We start from the raw sequence: 19,291 nt of genomic DNA, 5'->3' as shown, positions 1-19,291 counted from the left end.
TCGCTCTTAGTGGAAACCCAGGATATGTATTTGGAATGCCTGTAATTGCTGGCTTTAAGTTGCCACAATATCCTTTTTTTTATATGTTAAAATTGTTTTATGATATTACGGATGCCATTACTTTGCATTGTATGTAATCATATACTGATCACATAACTTATTACTGTATTGTTGGATTTCCTGTCGAATCGTCATAGGGTGCACATAGCTCACCTATTTATGCTTCAGATTTTTTTTCATACATAGCAAACCCCTGACCTTTTTGTCTGTAATTTGCTGAACTGGATTTCCTTTTTTTTCCCAGTGCAGAACAGGTAACCCCCAATGCCTCTTGTATACAAGAAACCAAATGTATAAATCTGTCAGCACATTCTGCACAGCCTTCAGTCAGATTCAGACTTACCTTGAAATAATTTGTTAGCTGAATGATGCCTTAAGCCAGGGTAAAAATGTTTCCATTTCACCAGCCAGGGTAAAAATGTCAATTTCACCAGTCATTTACATGGCATATTAAGGATAACTATAATGAAATTATAATAACATTTGGAAGCTACAAAAAAAATATTAGTCCCTTCATACATATGCTTAATGTCTCAACGTTTCCAAGCCAGGTCTGTGATAATGAATGGTTAGTATGCTTTCTGTACACATACACACCTGTATCATGTGTGTCTGTAGTAAACAATGAGAATTCCTTAACCGTAAGGTGGGAGGTATACCTGGGAAACGTAGAAATGTCTCTCCAAGGACAAAGTTCACTTGGTTGATCTTGCAATTTGTGTAACAGCTATGGGAAGATTTTAGTGGTATGCAGGGGGAGAAAAATAAGAACTGTACGGCATTATACAGAACTGCCTAAAACTTTTATTGTCTGTGTCTACAAACCTCATGTCCACATACATGCAATATTTATATATATATATATATATAAATTGTATAATTGTTAAAGTTAAGATCTTTTTCATCTTCCATCTTATTTCTCCTTAATACATCTCTTTACATCTGGCATTGTTCAGAGCACCAATAGATTTGGACAATTAACTCTGCTCAAGAGCTCAACAGACCAGAGCTGTTTAACAGAAGAAGGGAAGAGGGCCACTGTATTATTTGGGTATAACATGATGTCTGGCTGCAAACTCCAGTAAATATATTCATGTTTATTTATTCATTTATTTTGGATAATGTCACAATTTTTTATATAACTATTTTTCCTTTCTGTATTTTACAGTTTAAATAGTTTAAATTACACAGTAGCCGCATTTTGCCAGCTTGCAGAAGTTTCAATTTTGAATGCACTTAAAGGACAGCAGTTTCCGGAATATGTGGCCCAGTTTGGAAACTCCCAGCCAGAGAATGTTCTAGATTGGGTGGTAATAAATACGGTCAGTCCTGGAGAGCAAGCCAGCGCCCAGGTATACTCTCTGTCTTTTATTCCAAAGAATGTACAAGAAACCCACTATAATTTTCTGGTGTTTGGTCATTTTATTTCTAAACCAATTAATTAGCAATTTCCTTACTTATGTAGTGTGGTGCAATGAATGTGTCCCTCTTAAAGTGAAAACCCATGAGAATAAACTTCTCCTATTTGCTCTTTGTATATATACTATTGGAAATGGTATGGTAAATCCATTTGGTAAATGCAGAAAACTTAATTTTATCCTGTCCTAAATAATAACTTCCGATACTCTTTTTGTGCTGACTGTATTATTTAGTATTGTTTCCAGCCATCCCTGAAAAATACAGAACACATTCACCCTGTGATATAAAGAGAAGCAGAAAAAGAAAGGTGCTCTATACTTCTTGCCAAGACCGCTGACTTAAATAGCCCAGAGGCTTTACATTCTGCTTTGCAGACCTACTCAGTGGTTGTTCCATTCTGCTCCTTCTCACAACACATCTATGAATTATTCAATCTATTGAAAAATGCACTCCCTTTGTGGTTGTTATCTCAGCAGTATCAAGGAAGAGAAACTGATTGAAATACAGAGCTCTTCCACATGTCAGATTCAAAATAATTAATATTTGATACAATGGTAAAATATGGAGAAACAATCATGTAAAATGAAAAAGGTTCAATGGAAAATTACTTTTTGTTGATGATTTTAAAGCAGTCACATGATCAGGGTTGCCAAAGGTAAAACGATGGCATAAGAAAACAAAAACAAAAAACTATTTCACAATGACCACCATAATTCTATTTTTTGGCTTTACATAAAACTTTGAGGATAGATAAATTTAATTTGAATACACATTTTTCTCTCTTTCTGATGCTGTTGGGATGTAAAATGGGCTCACAGCATCCTCATGTACTGCATTGTACATCTGAGAGCCTGCAGCTGGTTGGGTTGTAAAGAGAAAAGGCTTTTTGGGACCAGCTGTACAGCACAGAAAAAGTCAACCGGGAACTTATTTCCGGAAGTATTTCACAAGGGTTAAGTGGAACTGCTCGTCTGCCTTAGGACAAAAACTTGTAGTTGATACTGCAAAAAAAATATCTTCTTAATTAGTTTGACTAAATTTGTTTATCAGAAGAAAAAGTTTCTTCTAAAGCCACTGAAACAGATTCTCATGTCTTGGGTGGGTACATTGTTATTATGTATTTGTTTATTGCCTGATTTTAGATTCTCATTGATTGTGTCCTGTTTTTTTCACTCTCAAAGACGGGTATGTGTAAAATCCCAGTTTCCTTGGAGTTGGAAATCAGGTGGACAAAGTTTGGATCCTTGGTAAATCCTCAAGCACAGATTGTGAATGTGACCCAAAAGATATCTTATGCATTTATCCCTGTAAGTGTTTTTTATTTATTTTCTAATTTCTATGGGGGAATTTCCCATAAGATTAGATAAGGGATTATAAAGGTATAAGCTTTGTGCTTTACTCCCTAGAAATTGAGTTGCAGACAATGCACCCTTACTCGTAGAATCTGTTGGCCCTTTTAGCATTTGCTGTATTTTCCACCTCTCAGTTTATTGAGATCTTGTGTGTTTAAGACTTCCAGTGTCTCATAATAGATAAAAAAGAAAATATTTTTTTCTCTTTCCATAAATAATTTTACTGAGGCCATTTAGGGGAAAAATGCCCTCCTCTCTTCTCCTCTCTACAAAGTTTGAGGCATTTTGGTTATATAAGGTGGTATAGCCTGAGCAGACCCACAGTTTTCCTGTTTGGGTTACAATTCTGCCTACAGAAAGATTCTACACTTGCAGAGGAGGATAAGGCAATCCTGTGCTCATACTGTGTTTCACATTGTAGTTTATGCGACCATCCTTTAATACATTCCTGTGCTTTACAGTACAGCTTTAATGAAGTGGATATATTTGCTTTACTAATCTTTTAGATAAAACTACCTTTGAACATGGTAATTTCCCATAAGCCTTAGTGAATTAGATGTAAAAACATAATTTTATACAATGTTCTTTGTTTCCAGGATAATCTGGGAAGTGGCAGGACTGTGCAGATCTCCTCTGCTGTGACTTTTGTTGATGTGTCTCAGGCTGCGAGCGCCGGATACAAAGCTCAGCCGACCATTGATGCCAAGTTGCCCTTTGATTTCTTCCACCCATTCGTATGAAGCTAGCAGGTAACTTATTAGATGGATGTGTTTTGCTTGTACAAGTATTGTGATTGATTAATGATTAAACAATTGGTTGGATGATGACTAAAGCTTACCTATTGCAAGAATCTAAAATCTTTTTACTATATTTTTTTTTTTGAGTTTAGGAGATCAATCTTGTTTTGGTATTGCCTACATTTTCATTGTTTGCGGTACTATTAGAAAGTTCACTTAAATTGCAGTCTGGCAAAATGTCAGCGGGACAGGAAGTTGGGCTTGATATCTCAAACGAAACCCTAGATAGCAACAAAAACCTGACCCCAGTTTTAACCCTTCACACTTTATCAAAAAATAGGAAAACAAAAGGTTTATATGGAGTTACAGTTCAACAAAATCAAGCTATATGATGTGTGCCACCACAAGGACCTGTTATCATTATTTATTGCACTGGGATCTAGTCTCAAGCTCAGTTTCAGTCAACTTATATTTGTCAAATCCATTTACTGGGTTGTAGGAGAATGTAAACATTCTAAATGAGGGAGGTATTGGAGGTGAGAAGTACTACGTTCTCGGGAAGCAGGACTCTGAATTTTGGGGCTGAAGTGGACCATTCATTATAATGTAGAAGAAACTTTATATAGGTGAGCCTCCTATAGAATGTGTATTGTATGGGAGCCAAAATCCTTTTCATCCTTATTGTCTATAGAGAGGTTCAAGAAAGAACTGAACAAATCTTTAGGTAAAGTAGAACCTCCTTTTAGCAGATCCATGTTGAAATATTAAAGAAGCTTGGACATCATGCTGATCCAGTAGCTTCAGTACTTTTTCAAGTCAGACAACTTGTCATTGGGGCAAGTGGATCACTACCTGAGGAACAGAAACAAATCCCCCAATTAGTTTTATGACACGTTTGGCTTTGTATTAGGATCCACATAGATGTTAGATTTTTTTTTTGTTGGAGATGATTGTTTTTATTTGACTCCAGTGAAAACCTAATGTTCATTCAGTCGTCCCAGTCTTTATTAATCCGCCAAGCTGGCTCACTTACCAATTCCCTGAAATGAATGTCTGCTTGGCTACCCCCATTCCTCCACCATAGAACCGAACCAGCTCTTCTGCCGTAGCTTGTCTGTACTGTGCTTATTTGTCCCCACTAATGATCGCTTCATGCAAGAAATATTAAGTGTCTGTAAAAGATAGGTGCTCAGTTGTGGTTCACATATATTAGGATCACATTGCTGCAGAGCGATGCTGTACCTTAGCTACAATTTAATTATTAAGTGGTAACTACGGTAAGATGAAAGTAATTTGCTGGCTTTAAAAGCCATCAACTACGGTGTAGATAGAAATTGTTCAATTTGTTACTTTTCAGTATTCATGGTGGCTTCAGTGAACTGAATTTGTAACCAAAAGGTCAGCCATTGATGGGAAGTGAATATATAAACAATTTATATTTGTGCTTATATACATCTGTTTGCTTTTGGGTCTCTAGCTGTATTGCAAAATTTCCATGTTTATTCTCAGCCCAGATTGTTATGGAATACTTTGTGAATAGACCGCTCATTCTTCTTGTCCTTTCAAAGCTTAATAGGCACAGGTTTTATATAGTGCTTCACTCTTCAACTTTGTATATACCAGTTGACCATGCAAATTTTTTTATTGTTGCCTGTAATTTATAATACAAAGGGCTTCATAAGTACTTGTAACGCCCTGTGTATTGGGAAGAAACAAGGTCTTGACAATGTATACAGTGAGCATTTATCTGCAGATGAGAATATTTATGACTCACATCAGGGTAACTTGAGAAGGGGGTGGTAATAAAAACTGCCAAGATTTCTAGAGTAAAAAAAGCAACCCCCTTCTATTTGTACTGGTAACAATTGCCACTGAGCATGGAACTGAAAGGAAATTCAACATTTTAGAGTTGTCCTCAGAAGAGGCAAGGAGAATCTTTCAACGGGGAACAAACTGACTAAAAGTTGCCTCATTTTGGAAGATTTCCTCTCACTTGCTGTTGCATTAATGTGTGTACAGTTGCAAAACGTCCCTCTAATTTGTGTGCTTTTTACTTAAAGATCCAGTCCAACGAATGAGCCCTTTATCGGCCAAGTAAAATTCATTATTGCTATTAGACCCGGTTCACACACTGGAGAAAAAAAATAAAAAAAACATGCAGCATTTCAAGATCCAATTAAGCTAAACTCATAGCTTAAAAAAATTAAAAAAATTGCTGCACCGGAGCCTTAGCTTAATTCTCCTCTTCTGATGTCTTTTACCCAGGAATAATGAGCTGAATATCTAATCTCTACATTTAAGACTATTCTTGGGGTGAAATTGAATGGGAAAATCTAAGAAAGAACTTCTGAAATCTATCGTTTGGTACAATTTTTGTAAGCAGAGAATATCGGTGGGCAGCTTCTATATCTGTAGATACTTAGGTGTGTTTAAATGGTTTCCACAGCTTGCCAGCATCAGCCCTACAGATAGAATGTTGCCACTCAGAAAGCCATATTCTAGACTCTGCAGCACTCAGGAGGGAAAGCAAAATGTATAATTGTTGATACTATAAACAATACCACTCAAGTGCACCTCGTATGCATCATTGCATGCTGAACACTAACCAAGTGGTGTGAATCCATAACAAAAAGGTTGTTAATCATAACTTGAAGTGTAATCCTAGCACTTTGTTTCTCTATATGCCATCTGTTTTTTTACAAATGTAGCTTTTATCAGGTTTTGTTTTTGCTTTCAGGTAACAACTTCCTACCTACAACAAAGTCTACCACCATTATATCATAGTGTATGTGGAAACAATGAGACTGCAAAAGTTTGTGGATATGAAAAAAACTCACACAGATTGGTGGCTGGCCCATCAAACCTTTATTTTACATAAATGTTTAATTCTAAAAGTGTGTACAAAATCATTTTTTAATAAAATTTACATATTTATATTCTGAAAGATTAACCCATATGAATTAAACAGAATTTCTTTTTACATGATTCATATTACAGACACAACAGCTACAGACACATTTAGATGAAGTGTTCTTAAAGCATTTTTTCCTTCAGGGGTCGTTGGCCTCAGAGGGCTCAGGAAAGATGTTATTTTGCTGTAATAATTTCTGGAGTCTTCCAATTTCTTGCTCCTGAGGTATAAAATAAAATTGAAGACTTTTAACAAAGCTGAAAAAATGTAACGGACTTGACAGTCACCTAGATTTGTGTACGGTTGTCCAACTCCACCCAAACACCAGTTTGGTCATTAAAAATATGTCTTCCAGGTTTTTGTTATAATATTAAACAAAAGAGGAAGTATCCAACAGTAGCTTTTCTCTGTGCAATGTGGTAGGAATCAATCTGCTTACCCTCACAGCCTGTTTGTATGAATGGCATCCCTACCTGCTTCATTTTAAGGGAGTAGAAAGGTGGCATCTTAATCTAGGATGACCAAGTTCCACTTATTATTCAGTTTGGTTGTTAACATTAATTGTCCAAAGAAAAAACGTTTTTTGTTAAAATCTGGAATCTAATGTTTTCTACACAACCCATTTTGCAGGCCCGTCAGATCAAGCATAGGAATTTACAGGGGGTATTCTGACAGTAGCTACAGCTCACAGTATTAGGACCAAGGATAGGAGCAGAACATCTGTATACCTCCAACACAAAGCAAAAGATAGGTGTTCAATAAAATTTGCATGCGATAGATGCCAGTATAAAAATGCAGCATAAGTAAGATAATGGTTACCGGCGCATTAATTACAAGGAGGTGAAATATTACCTGCTGAGAACACTGCTGTTCCAGCTGAGACACTCTGGCCAGAAGAGTCTCCTGCTTTTCCTTTAACTTGTGGATCTTCTCTTCTGCTCGACTTTTCACAGACAAAATGACACCTGAAAGTAGAAAAAAAATTATATTATTTATAAGTGTACCTGCTTTGTCAAGGTACCAAAAAGAGCACAGATTCCCTACACCTGAATTCTGGTCTGCACTGATCCTATACGCTCAGCTGTGTTACCAGTTCATCCTGACTAGAAATAGAACTGGGTCATGACCATGCTGATACTTCATTCCACATAAATAATTTATCACCATATACATGATGGTGAAGATTCAGGGGCATTCAGCTCTGTAGGGCCAAATCTAAAATGTCCAGCTTGCCTCCTTATCCTGATTATGTTCTAGTTACCGTTAATGTGCAGGTTTGTTATTGGGCTAAAGTTTTCTAACCTTTTCCCCCAGGTTCTACAACAGAGCTTGTTTGTAGATAATACAAAGGTATGTGATATTGCAAATGATGTCAGAAAACCTCAAATCATGAACTGTTCGTGTAATACTGGGCAAAAGAGAACTCCTGAAGGGAATGTATAATCTTTTCCCAAATACACACCCTAAAGGTCAGTTTGATGTTTATAGGTATTAAAAATGCATTAGCATGTGTTTGTAATGACAAACCCTATACAGGGGCAACCACATTTTCTCATCACCAACAGTGGGTTGCCTTCTTGCTTTGCACCCTAATTGTACTTTACTAAAACTTCTGACATTGTAAATGTTTGGCAAATGAAAATGGTTGGCTCTGGAATATGCTAATGTGCATTATTAAATAATATACACCAATTTGTAAAGATTTGTTTTTATAATAATAGTATTACAGCCCTTAATTATTAGAAAATGTTCACTTACAATGTGTTTAAGGTATTCTAGGACTAATTACTGTTCTACCTCCACACATATACTATTTTCTAAAGATACTGGAAACAAGGGACGTTGTCAGTGAATAAAAGCACTAGTCATTGTGAAAACCTCCCCAACCACAGATGCTTCAATACTGTACTATATAAATATATATATCTCTAGTAATGTTTGGAATTCCTCTATCTTATGTATAACAACTACCCCATGAATATTATACACACACACACCCCATGTGAGTCCAGAAAATTGTAATCTTTCTTTATCTCATCTGCCTCCCAATGTTCACATTACAAAGCAGAATGTAAAGCGATTCACATTTTATGAACATTAAATATGTTACATATTTACCATTGACAATCCTGGCCACCCTCCACAACCGGAGTAAAATGAGTAAACCAACAGCACTGAATACATCTTCCCGGGTTATGTAGACAACATCGATGATAAATGATATTATAACAATCACCGCATCAAACACTTCAAACTTATGGTGGAAAAACTCCAGGCGAAAAGCGTAGAGTTTACCAACGATTTCCAACAAGAAGAAGGACAAGACAGAAATACTCAAGTAGTGGAAGATCTACAAGAAACAAAATGGCAATAATTCATTTTTAGGTTATTTGAAGTGGGGAAAATCCCCCATAGGCAGTTGTCATATTAAAATGTTACTTGTATAAGTGTTTATTCCAGAATTCTGCAGTCATATACAACGGTATTTAGCTGCAAGCTTGTAAAATATTGGGCCTGATTTATTAAAGCTCTCCCAGGCTGGAGAGGATACACTTTATCAGTGAAGCTGGGTGATCCAGCAAACCTGGATTATTCACAATGTCGCAACATGCGTGAATTTTGTCAGCAGCTCCACGCTGGAATGTCTAATATAGTATTATTCTAACAATACTTCCAGAAGCAGCCCGGGATTGGTTTACAGCGAGCTTGTATGGAAAAACATGCACAAATATGTATAAAAAGAAGCACAAATGCATTTCAAAACCTACAACAGATTTCTAGCAAACCTTTAATACATATGTTTTAAGTCACACCATGTCAGGCTGGTCTGTGCAAGTTCTGGTGGAGTAAGAATAGCATTGTGTAACCTCCCCAATATGGAGATATGCATATTGTTTCAAAAGCAATGACAAGTTTGTGAAATGTATCAGACAATGATGAACATTATGCAGTCATGAAATATTAGACACTTTTTCCAAGCAAGTTGATATTCTTGACTGCTAGGTAACAGAATGGAAACCATGGCTGTTCTACTGCAGAAAATGCTTGTTTCCTGGCTACTATGGCCTCAATGTTCTGATCTACTCAGCCAAAACTAAAGCTTCGAACTCCAGATCTGCTTACTTGTTCTAAGTTGTTGGTTCAAAACAGACACAATTACTGGAGCACACAGGAATAAGCATTGGTAGAATTTTTTCAGTACTTTGTATCCCATATCCACAAAATATGACGCTAATTGGGATGTGGCATTGAACCTTATGCTACCTTGGAGTAAAATCTGTTGTAGTGAAGTATTACTTGAGATGTTTTTTATTTGTTAGTTTTATTCTGCTATCCCTGACATAAACTATCTTAAGTGGTACAAATAATCATTAGGTATGTTCTATGTGGAAAGACTTGCACCACTTAACTATTTCAGGACTGGAATTTTTTTTAGCACACATTAGAACATACACTTGGGGCCTGAAAATTACTTAAAACCCTGCATTATAATATTATAGGAGCAAAGAAGCTGTATAATAAAAAGTCTGCAGTTGCAAATGTTTAGGGCTGTACCATATTTGCATTTTTTTCTCATTAACCATAATTTTTTTATGACACACTTTTTTGTTGGTGAGGGGAAAAAAAAAGGTTTTTCAGTTATGACCAATGCTGGGTATCTATCTGCAGATAAATAACTAAGGGGAGGACAAAGTTATATAGCATTGAACATTTGATTTTCCTCAATAGAAACTTTCCTGATCTTTTCGGAGTTGCTCTGCACATCGTTCTTACCTCTGGCACAATATGATCAACTTTATCCACTAATAGTTCCAGGTCCAAAAGGATTTCAATAAGCACAAATAAGGCATCCAGAATTACAAGGCACACAATGACAATCTGTGAAGACAGAACAGCAACATCAACTTATATTTCATAAAGACAGTTACTTATATACAGAGAATATAAACAAAGAAAGCAGGAGTTGGATTTAGCATTGTTTACAGGGTATAGTGAGCATAGATATAATGGAATCAAAAAGACCCTCAACCAAATTAGTGCATAGCACAGTAGATTCCATCACATAACCAAAAAATAAGATGATTGCCTATTTCCGGATGATTGGTGGAGCCATGAACACAATGTGGAAGTTCTACACCAATGGTTCTGAATGGTAAACCATTACAAGAATAATTTGCTCTGCCCACTGTACTAAACAAAGGCAGTGTAATACACAAGATTTATACAGCACTCCCTTATGACATTTAATCATAAGGGTTCCTATGCAATAGCAATGCTGCCGTCTATGGCTCCTCCATGTTTTATAGGGCAGCTACGTTAGTTGTATCCAGAACATTAGGAGGACAGCCTGAAATAGGGACGATTGTCAGGATGTCACTTCTATTGTAAGAAGAAACCTGAAAATGCCTACTTTAGGTGGAGTAGAAAATGCCAACTATAACAAACTTCTCTTGCCAGACTAGAATAAGAGCGATTCTAATTGGGTACTTTGAGTAATAAGCCCAACAGAAGAGCCCCCAACTATTTAAAGATGGGGTACATATGTCTAAGTTACATATTCCTATTGTGTGTTACTCCCCCCACCTCCTAGATTGTAAGCTCTTCGGATGCAGGGTCCTCTTCTCCTCCTGTGTCACTGTCTGTATTTGTCTGTCATTTGCAACCCCTATTTAATGTACAGCGCTGCGTAATATGTTGGCGCTATATAAATCCTGTTTATAATTAATAATATTAATGTTACAAAAGTGACTACACTATAACTTTCTGTTCTCCAATAAAAATCCCCAGCAATCCATCCATGATCAGTTATACAAAGAAATTCTGGTGAAACTCAAAAGTGCGCACATGAAACTTGTGACAGTTGAAAAGCCATTTTAGAGCATCCCGGAAGGTGTATGAAGAAGTAAATGGATGAGGGGTCTTTTCAGGTTTCTCTTCTTGCTCCTGCTGCTGCTTCTCCTCATCGTCTTCATTCCATTGCTTATCATTGCGGTTGTCACCGACAGAGGTGAAATGCTTCAGGTACTTGGACATCTTGTGCTTTAGTTACACACACATTACTCAGGACCACACAGCCAATCTGGAGGGGGGAGCAGAGCAAAACATAAATAAAAGTGTTATTTCCTTAGCTAAATGCCATGTTTGTTACACAACTCTATTGCCATACACATTCTTCCTCTTTGCTAGTAGTTGCACCATTATTTGTTCCCCATTTTTGTTACATTTAAGCTCAAGGGTATACATCAAAAAATAATTACACATATGCCATTTAATCTCGGTTTGATAGCGGAACTTATTACAAAACTGTGAAATTCAGCTGCACTTTTGTACAGGGTCGGCATTGGCATAATAATGACAGACAAGCTCCACCGATATTCTGAACATTGAATCACAAAATGAATATTTTTTACGTCAACAAAAAAAATGATCCTTTAAAAGGAATTGTGCAAACCATGTGCATCTCAGATTTGGGATAAGAAAGACATAAGCAGAGCAAAAAAGTTTCATGCTGGCCAAACATGCAGAAATCTTTTTAGAACCAGATGTTTGGACCCCAAATGTCACCTGGGATCAAGCGACATGCATAGCCATATCTATTTATTATCATCTTAATGTCTATGAAACCCACACATTAGATGGTAGGTACCCACAAAGGTACAATTCAACCAGCAATACAGATTTCTGGAAATTCTTTCATGAACACAACATAGATTATTATCCTGAACAAAACGAAAACAGAGGTAATTCAATCTTCCTGTACTTGGTCACTGAACACCGGCCTGGTATTTAGATATACAGAACACATTCTTTATAATAATCCCACAGCAGCTTAAAAAGTGCAAACAAACAAATTGCCAACAGAGCTGATATTTTCAGTCACTGGTTAACAAGGGGATTGCCATACATCTATTCTGCTTATCTAAAGTAGGGGAATTTTTACAAATTACACATGATGAAAATGTTCTTTATGACTAGTTTTTTTTTTAAATTGTTGCAATCATCATCATCAGATGTGAGATGGGAATGTTACACAGCTGAAGTCAAACGGCATTACACATATGAACATAACTCACATGTTAAGGAAGTTATTGAAACATCAATTGAAAAAAGGTTTGAACAAAGTATTGGGTATTTGTTACACCAAGATGAGCAATACTCACTACAGACTTATATTCTCAGATAAAACCTGAATCTTATCACAATACTATAGCTGATAATCAAGCATCCAGTATTCCATGATCAGACAAAAGGTAACCAAATTCAATACAAAACCTACAGTAAAGAATGATAAAAGTTCCTGTGCAAGGATCTGATGTACTCACCAATAATGAACAGATGTAAAATGACAGAATTTTCAGGTTTAGAAGGGAAATTCTGAAAAATGTAATCACTTACCTATATTGCTCAAACAATTTGTAAAAAATGTTTATTGCTGTTTGTATGCTAAACACAAAGTATTATGGTATATGGGAGGATAAAATGGTTCACAATGTTTTGTACACAAACACAACACGTAACACTCTGCGAGTTCACTGAATTGCATGCCATTGGAAATGTTGACGTCTTTTATTTGATCCCCCCAGCCAATTTACAGTTTTATGGGGTCAGGTAAGTGGACTGCAGATCAGAGCACTGGATATTTGGGGGAGTCTAGCTGTACAAATATATGAAAGCTTTATGGAAGGACTGCTGTGTTCTAAGACTCATCTTCTTGTTGGAATAACAGACTGATGATACAAATAATACAATGTATATTGTAGATAAATTTGTCTACTATGGATTCCCTTATGTCAGTAAAGGACTTTGTCTTGTGTATGGTTGTGAAATAACTTTTATATTGTTGTGACAATACCAGATATTACTTGACATTCATGGGAAGTCCAAGAGGCAAAGATTTATGGGTTATTAACTAGCTGTCCCATTAATCCTATCTGTGAAATGTTCTTTTTATTGAAGGGTATGAAGCTATACCCAATGGGTGTGTATTCTATATCTACCTACTCTTCACACAAAAAGAGTATGTTTTACGAAGAATTATTTTTTTATAAAACGATAATTAATCAGGATTTTTCACAAAAAGCCCCAAAACCCTCAGTCTACACAGCAGTTTTTCTAGTAATTTTCACAAATGTTTTCCCCCAAAATGCCATTAACAGTCTGATTTTGTGTCAGTCTGATTAGCAGTCTATATTGCTAGTTGGGTAGAACTCTTATGACTAAATAATAAAATACATGGCCAAGCCATTACCAAATACTAGATACAAATGGATTCTTCACACTTCTATGTTGTTCCTCTGAGAAGTTTTACTGTAGTTCTACTCGGAAGCAGAGTCTCCCACATCTATGGGCTCCCTGGTAAGCCTTTAGACACAAGTGTGAATGGGCAGCATACTTACTAGTTGGTTTTATTGCTTCCTGGTCTTGCCTAATACAGATTTTCAGGTCACTTTATATAGGCTGTGAGTCACCAGGCACTGGCCATCTGATTGCAAATGGAATTCTACCATAAAGTTGTCATGTTTACATAAAAACCTTCTGCAATTTCAGCAAACCTTTTTTCAAAGAGGTTAAAGTTATTGTGATTCAGGCAAAACAGACCAAAGGTTTGGGTATACTACAAACAGGACAATTAAGGTTTCTATTAATATCCTGTATATGTACTACACAAACACTGAACTATAGAAGCAGACCTCAATTAGCAGAGTGACCTTGTGTACACTCACACTGGTCAGAGGTAGTCCGTGTGCCAAGAGTTATGTTGGAAATGCAAACCATGAAGCTGCCCAATCTTTTGCCATACACTTTATATTCACTGATATACAACTAAAGTTTTCCCAGGAAGAAAGTAAAATACCTGTATTAGGTGCATAAATAAAATCTGCCATTATGTGTCAGCCCTTTTAGAGATGCACAGACCCCAGGATTAAAATAGTTCCCCAAAAACCGCCAATACATAAAAGTTCCCCTTGGTGCACACATATTGTTTAATACTACTGCAGTGATATGGGGGGTATACAATGCTTAGTGTAGACTGTACAGTATTGGAACAATTTAGAAAACATTTAGATGTAAATCTCTACAAATACAGCTGAACAGTATTTAATGTCCAGCATATTGTACACATAGCATAATGTATACATGGTCAACATTCACAAAGTGCTAATAGAAGAAGGAAAAAAAATAGTATTGAAAATTGCAATTTATGCCAGGTAACAGCATTATCAAATATAAAAAAGTGATAAATAGATAAAACATAGATTAAAAAAAAAAAAAAAAACACAGCATCAGGCATACATGCTAAAATGAAATATACATCAACCAACCACAATAATAAAACCTTGGGTTTCCCATTACAGCGGCGGCTTGTATGAGATATATTAAGCAGAAAATTAGCAGTCTGTTCTTGAAAGTGAAGCGTTAGAAGCCAGAAAAATGGGCACACACATAACAATCTAAGGGACATCAACCAGGGGCAAATTATAACTAGACAACTAGGTCAAAGCATCCGTAAAATGTCTGGTCTTGTGGGGTGTTCTCCTTATGCTGTGACTCCTACTTTCCAAAAACAATTAAAAAAAGGACAAGAAGTGAACCATTGACAGATGTTTGGGCATCCACCAAGCCTCATTATTGCACCATGGGGTGAGAGCAGGTGAGACGATGAGGTCTTTAGAGACCTTTTGTGGTCTAGAGAGATCTTTTGAGATGGAGAGCTACTTTAGTTACTGGAAAACACCTAATGCTGACCATAGGGAGAAAAGTTTTAACACATAGCATGCACCACACACCAAAATACAGAAGAGTAACAATTCTAGGACCAATTATAAAATGAAGGCTGTATTTATAGGGTGACAATATTCTCCTCTATAGGAGAAAACAAGCAGTAACACTAACATTGCACCGGAAATAGTATGCAACACACACTGAAACATATGGAAGTAAAAGCAGTAAAAAAGAATAAGACAGAAGGTCAGCAGCACCGATCTACAAATATTATGAAGGAAATATTTTAGGCAGTGTTTAGGTTACACAGCACTTTAACCAACCAAATATTTTAGGGTAATAAAGTAAATAAAAATCACAATAGCAATGCAGTGCTGTATCTATGACCCAAACAATTCTATACATAACATACTTGTCATGCATGATTCGAGATTTTGGCAGCTCGCAAAGCAAACACAAAAATAAAAATCACACTGGCTGACTACTATCTATAACCTAGGTGGGTGCAGGAAAATACGGGCTGTGCAATGTCATTCTTACCATACAGCTTTCTTCATATTCTCTTACCACTTATTTTACTCAACAGCTCTCCTCTAATAAACGCCTTTAGGATGTTACACCAGAGTGTGGTTGTTGTGTTATCACTAAAGTGCCCTTACACAATTAGGGAACTAAAAGCCTCTTCAGTGTATTCATGGGTCATGAGGAATGTTTCTATTTTTCAGGAGATTATACCCAACACCTACATACAAGAACCATTCTTTACATTTTGGTTTGCTAACTAACCTAACATTTTTCCCTTTTAGCTGTCCATAGAAACTTTTGTTCAGTTTTACTTTTTCTGGGACAAATGACACTTCTGCTTTTTTCTGTAAGGGCATTATAAACTGGCACTACAGACCATGTGTTCAGAAAATGAACAAAGTGCACCAAAGGTGAATATTCCATTATACTAGCAAAAGTTGAGCTAAAACAATGTTGACTGATTGTTCTAGCTGATAGAGTGCAGTAGAGAAGTGGAGGGTAAGACAAGGATTGGTGAGAGTGCAGGAGAGGAGGGTATGACCAGGGCAGTATCTGCAGGAGAGGAACATACAGGGTATGATATTGCAATGTTCAACACAGAAATTATTTTTAAGCTGGGTGAGAAGAAGTTGTAGGTGGGTGGTAGCACCTGTATTGTGACCCAGCTCTTCAGTAACCAATTCAAAACAGCCGGCTGGTCGCTGCAAAGTGCCGGGTGGTGCAGAAGAGGAGTGCCAAGAGAGTGCAGTAAGAGAACAGAGAACAGAACATTCTGCAGATGCCCCAGGTTGCAAATGTCCAAGAAGCAGAACAATGCTTTCTGCCTCTGAACACTGTTAGGCTGAGGGGGGACAACTGCCATGCCCAAGATCAGGACAGTCACAAGGTTGCAATACAAGCAAAGCTGATAGGTTGGGGTGTAGGCAAGAGGAAAAAGAGGTGGATTCCTGGAGCAATAAGCAATTCGTTCCTCACAGGTCAGTGACACAAGGACACAGGACACAAATAATCTGTACGGGTGACATTCTTCCCACTGACCAGCAATGTAGGAAGGCATTCATCCCGTTGACCACCTGGTGATGTATCATGAATTGGGCTGATCATAAATAATGACAAGCAGCCCCCCCCCGTCATGTATGTTAAGGTAGAGTATGCTGAAACAGGCAACAACATATGGTGAGAAATAAAATTCCTCACAGATTCCTTCAGAACATATAAATGTATATTCATATCCTTAAATTCGATATACTCTTCATACTATAACATTTACATACTTCTACAAGCAAAACTAAATTTGGTTTGCCCGTACATACATGTTAACCCTTATTATATGCAGTAATACACTCACACTATACATTCCCTTTATTTTCCAAATTAGTTTGTACCAAGGGAACTTTCATTTGATATTTCTCCTTCTACAAATGCCAAGCTAACTTTTTGACTTCTATGCATTTTAAATCACTCAACAAGAACAATCATGTACATCAATGTCCTGGCTTCACACTTCTGTGGGTTTGTTCTGAGTCACTCACTAACACTGAAAAACAAAACCACCAGGTAACCATCACTTCAGAAGGGGGTCAGCCTACACATTTGTTAAGTTGGATCTTAAATCAACCTTCTTGATAACAGTTCTGCATATGTTCTATCCACTCATTAACATCCAAATAAGGTTAATAAGATGTAAAAGCTACTAGGCTTAGTATAAGAAAAGACTAAATCCAACTATAGGAAAATGACCAATGCACTAGAAGCATTAAAGTAGGATTTATATGGATATATGGTTATAGGTGATATCTAAAGGTTTATTATGGTCAAGTTAAAGTACTTTTTAGGAGAAATCCAGAGAACTTTTTTGTATGGAAAAAAATGGATCAGGAGATTTGGGGGAGGTCATTGTTCACCGTTTTCCTTGCTGGAGGCTCCGACAAGAGAAAGCAAAATCTGTTCCAGTTGAATTGAATAACCATGATTGAAAAAAAAGCATCAGGCAAGGTTAAAGAGGAATGTTGAATTTTTTTAGCTATGGGGAATCTATTGGGAGAGTGTAGGGCAATAAACACTATTTTTTTTTCAAAACATAGCAGAAACTGTATTTTCTTCTATACAGAGGTGCCTGCTGAAAGACGTAAGCACTGCTTCTGCCATGTGCTACACAGTTACATAGTAGGTTAGGTTGAAAAAAAAAGACATAAGTCCATCAAGTTCAACCACTAGAGAAATAAACATATCCCAGATATAAAACCATATACCGTATTTTTCGGCGTATAAGACGCTCCGGCATATAAGACGCACCCAATTTTAAAGGTGGAAAATCTAGAAAAAAAAGATTCTGAAAGATTATTCCCCTTCTGATCACCCTGTGCCAATTTATCCCCTTCTGATCACCCTGTGCCAATTTATCCCCTTCTGATCACCCTGTGCCAATTAGCCGATTCTACATTTTCACAGACCTTACAGTGAAGAATCCCTTCCTTATCCGGAGCTTAAACTTCTTTTCCTCCAGACGCAAAGAGTGCCCTCTTGTTCTTTGCAATGATCTCATAGTGAATAATGGGGAAGAGAGTTCTCTATATGGACCATTTATATATTTATACAGGGTGATCATATCCCCACTTAAACGTCTCTTCTCAAGGGAGAATAGATTCAGTTCAGCTAATCTCTTCTCATAGCTGAGCTCCTCCATTACTTTTATTAGTTTAGTTGCCCTTCTCTGCTCTCTCTGATTCCACAATGTCCTTTTTGTGAACTAGTGACCAAAACTGGACTGCATATTCCACATGTGGTCTGACCAATGCTTTGTACAGGGGCAGGATTATGTCTCCATCTCTGAAGTCTATTCCTCTTTTAATACAAGATTAATTGGTAATATCAAAACTGTAATGATTATTATTTTCCTTGCTTAAGACTCTGACATTGGAGAACAAATCAACAGATGTCCCAAACCTCTAGTACTACTGGCTCCCTCTACTCCCTCAAAGTATCTGTGCTCCCCTTTCACATTTAGTATACAGAGTCTCTTCCCCCCTCAAAAGCACCAATATTCCCCCTTTTTTTTTACATCAGTACCCCCTTAAGCAGCATTCAGAGTCGAAGCCACTGAAATGATTACAGAATACACAACCCTCCTTTTATTTTCCCCTAGCATTGCATTACGAGTTTGGAGGTCTTTCTTACTAGATTTTTAAGCAGTAGAGAGATTCTCAAACATACCTGCTGCAAAACATGTGTGATGTATGAATGTGTCAGTGAAATGATCCGCAGAATGGCTTTATCACACATACCACTAAGGTTGGAATCTTCCTGGTGATACAGGGAACTTCGAGAAAAAAGAGGTTCAGAAGTAAACTCACACTGCTAGTGAGCAGCAGAATAGAAAGACTTGAAATCCTCCGGTTTTATTACCATGTATCCTCAGTACAAGAATTACTTCTCCTGTGGGGTCTTCAGGACAGAAATAGAGGTTTCAGTTTATGTTTTTCATAGGGCTCTATTAATAAAACAGGTAATCAACAGGTAAACAATTGTTATCAAACAGGAATTATATAGCGCCAACATAATAT

At 36.9% G+C, this 19,291-nt stretch overlaps 2 protein-coding genes across 2 annotated transcripts in view; one reads left to right on the top strand and one right to left on the bottom strand.

The window, feature by feature from the left end:
- The window catches only part of TCTN1 (tectonic family member 1), a gene marked incomplete in the record, with an annotated part of 22,172 nt that extends 15,654 nt beyond the window's left edge, over window positions 1-6,518 (top strand). Inside the window, 6 exon segments of the mRNA XM_072413938.1 lie at window positions 1-69; window positions 1,003-1,141; window positions 1,229-1,412; window positions 2,661-2,786; window positions 3,428-3,580; window positions 6,306-6,518. Of these exon segments, the coding sequence (XP_072270039.1) occupies window positions 1-69; window positions 1,003-1,141; window positions 1,229-1,412; window positions 2,661-2,786; window positions 3,428-3,571 (662 nt within the window).
- Window positions 6,415-11,559, bottom strand: HVCN1 (hydrogen voltage gated channel 1). The gene is made up of 5 exons (XM_072415880.1): window positions 11,325-11,559; window positions 10,254-10,358; window positions 8,598-8,829; window positions 7,332-7,444; window positions 6,415-6,699 (listed from the first exon to the last, which is right to left on the bottom strand). Exons 1-5 carry the CDS (start codon window positions 11,511-11,513, stop codon window positions 6,619-6,621), a joined length of 720 nt encoding a protein of 239 aa, XP_072271981.1. The 5' UTR covers window positions 11,514-11,559; the 3' UTR covers window positions 6,415-6,618.
- Between the last annotated feature and the right edge of the window lie 7,732 nt (window positions 11,560-19,291).

This window comes from Pyxicephalus adspersus, chromosome 6 (assembly GCF_032062135.1).
Source record: "Pyxicephalus adspersus chromosome 6, UCB_Pads_2.0, whole genome shotgun sequence".
Lineage (NCBI taxonomy): Eukaryota > Metazoa > Chordata > Amphibia > Anura > Pyxicephalidae > Pyxicephalus > Pyxicephalus adspersus.
This window is presented reverse-complemented; position numbering and strand designations above follow the sequence as displayed.

Coding starts and splice junctions, on each gene's coding strand:
- HVCN1 (XM_072415880.1), bottom strand. CDS start 11,513: ATGTCCAAGTACCTGAAGCATTTCACCTCTGTCGGTGACAACCGCAAT. Junction 8,830..10,253: donor TTGATCATATTGTGCCAGAG/GTAAGAACGATG, acceptor TGTTTCTTGTAG/ATCTTCCACTACTTGAGTAT. Junction 7,445..8,597: donor GGTGGCCAGGATTGTCAATG/GTAAATATGTAA, acceptor TTCTACTTTCAG/GTGTCATTTTGTCTGTGAAA.